The sequence below is a fragment of the Bactrocera latifrons genome, unplaced genomic scaffold (assembly GCF_001853355.1).
Source record: "Bactrocera latifrons isolate USDA-ARS-PBARC rearing strain unplaced genomic scaffold, ASM185335v1 scaffold_656, whole genome shotgun sequence".
Classification (NCBI taxonomy): Eukaryota; Metazoa; Arthropoda; class Insecta; order Diptera; family Tephritidae; genus Bactrocera; species Bactrocera latifrons.
In genome coordinates, this window is record NW_017537330.1 from 125,063 (window position 1) to 126,850 (window position 1,788).

General features: G+C 30.3%; 1 protein-coding gene across 3 annotated transcripts in view; it reads right to left on the minus strand.

Moving 5' to 3' along the window:
* LOC108975486 (nucleoside diphosphate-linked moiety X motif 19-like) overlaps positions 1 to 1,281 on the minus strand; it is a 75,967-nt gene extending 74,686 nt beyond the window's left edge. For 2 of the 3 annotated variants that reach the window (XM_018943980.1, XM_018943981.1), the window contains exon 1: positions 999 to 1,281. In XM_018943980.1, the coding sequence (XP_018799525.1) occupies positions 999 to 1,091 (93 nt within the window). In that variant the 5' untranslated portion in view covers positions 1,092 to 1,281. The remainder of the gene's footprint in view (positions 1 to 998) is intronic. The other variant, XM_018943983.1, reaches the window with a different exon arrangement.
* Positions 1,282 to 1,788: the final 507 nt, after the last annotated feature.

Genomic DNA, 1,788 nt, shown 5'->3' on the forward strand with positions numbered 1-1,788 from the left:
AACAAATTAAGAAATTAAGTGATTGAAAAGATATAAAACAATAAAAAATTAATTCACAAACAAAGCACGAGCGTAATATAAACGCAGAACAAACCGTTATACCGTTTTAACAAACTCAATAAGCAAAGAGCGAAAAGCAACCGGTTGCGATGACAGTTCGACGGTGAATGAACAAAATAATTAAAATAAAGCTTTATTCGCAATAAATATTAAAAAAATTAATATACAAAAACGTTATAGTGAAGCGTTAGTAAGTGAAAAGTGCATAATATAAGTGAAAAAGTTATTCACAATGTACAGATTATCAATTTAAAAGTTGTCGTTTTTTTTACTTTAATTGCAATTATCTTTAAAACTATAAGCCAGCCGCCATTATATATATTTTCGTGATCTGGAGAACGTCACCTTTCCAGTGATATCCATTTCACGAATTTTGCGAATTTTTGAACTTTAAGGTCGAATATCTCCTAAACTAAGCGTTTGCGGTACCTATAACCCTGAATATTTTTTAATCAGGAGGACTTCCTCTTTCCAACAGTACCTTCAGATCGCGGCGCCAAAGAAATCGGAATTGTGCCCTTACCGCTATTCACAGTCGAGCTATCATCACCTTCAAAGAAATTCTGCCACCTGTCCCACTTTTTAATTATATTTCTGATAACGCTCCGATTTCAGAACTTTTTTTTGTTAACTTTTTTCATAAATAACTTTTTTTTATCCGCCAGTGGCTACTAGTATAATATATACTGTATACCTTAGCCGATCACTCGTAGTCGAGGTCTTCTAGTAGTTTAATAACCAAAAAGATGCGCCTGCAACAAACACCAACTCTATCAGCCAATTTAACCGCAAATTAATAGCTTCACATGATTAGCTATTCCTACTTGTTTATTGTCGTTTAAAAAAATAAATTTAAAAAATATTTACGTTCGACCTTTGCTCCAGTGTTATGAAACAAACTTATATATTGAAAATAACGTTATCCATTTAAAAATTACCTCAAAATTAGCATTAGCATCGACTTTCTTCTTAGTTGCGATTATAACGGTAGCTGAAGGCCTATAAGAAAGTTTATTACACTTATACTCCATATTACACTTTGAGTCAAAAGTTATTATTTCCGGCACTGGATTGTATTAACCTTTATTCAATTACGCAATTTAGAAACAATGCATACGCACTTAAGACAGTAATAAGAGGCCAAATTAATTAATTTTACTCTGTTGCTTTCTTTTCCGAAAACAAATAACAGCTGACTATTAACACTATCTCCAACTTATAACGAAGCATTTCGACAAGATTAAACTTATGTCATACTAATCGTATTGCCTATTGCCTGTGGGTACTCCATATTGCTTATTGCTTACAATATATGAAATACTGTCACTTTACCAGTTTGACAACGCTGTTTTCATTTCGATGAAAATTTCGAAAAGGCAACATATCCCATTTGCACATATGCCGACGAAATTTGAAATTACGAGTATTAAAACAGTAGTGTTATATTATAAAAATAAAATACATTTACAAAATAACATATTTCCAAAAAATTAATATTCAGTTTAATATTGCTAATTTACAAAAAAAATTAAGCAAATTGGGTTGAGAATGAGCGAAGTCTTTAATTTAATAAACTTATACACCCGTAAATTAAAATATCATTGCTAATATTAAATTTGTTATTTTAATTGGTATATAACATTTATGCCACAATTATTATATAGTAGTCAAAAATATGACTTCTAATTTTTCCCAGAAAACAAATTTATAAGAAAAGGATCTTTATCT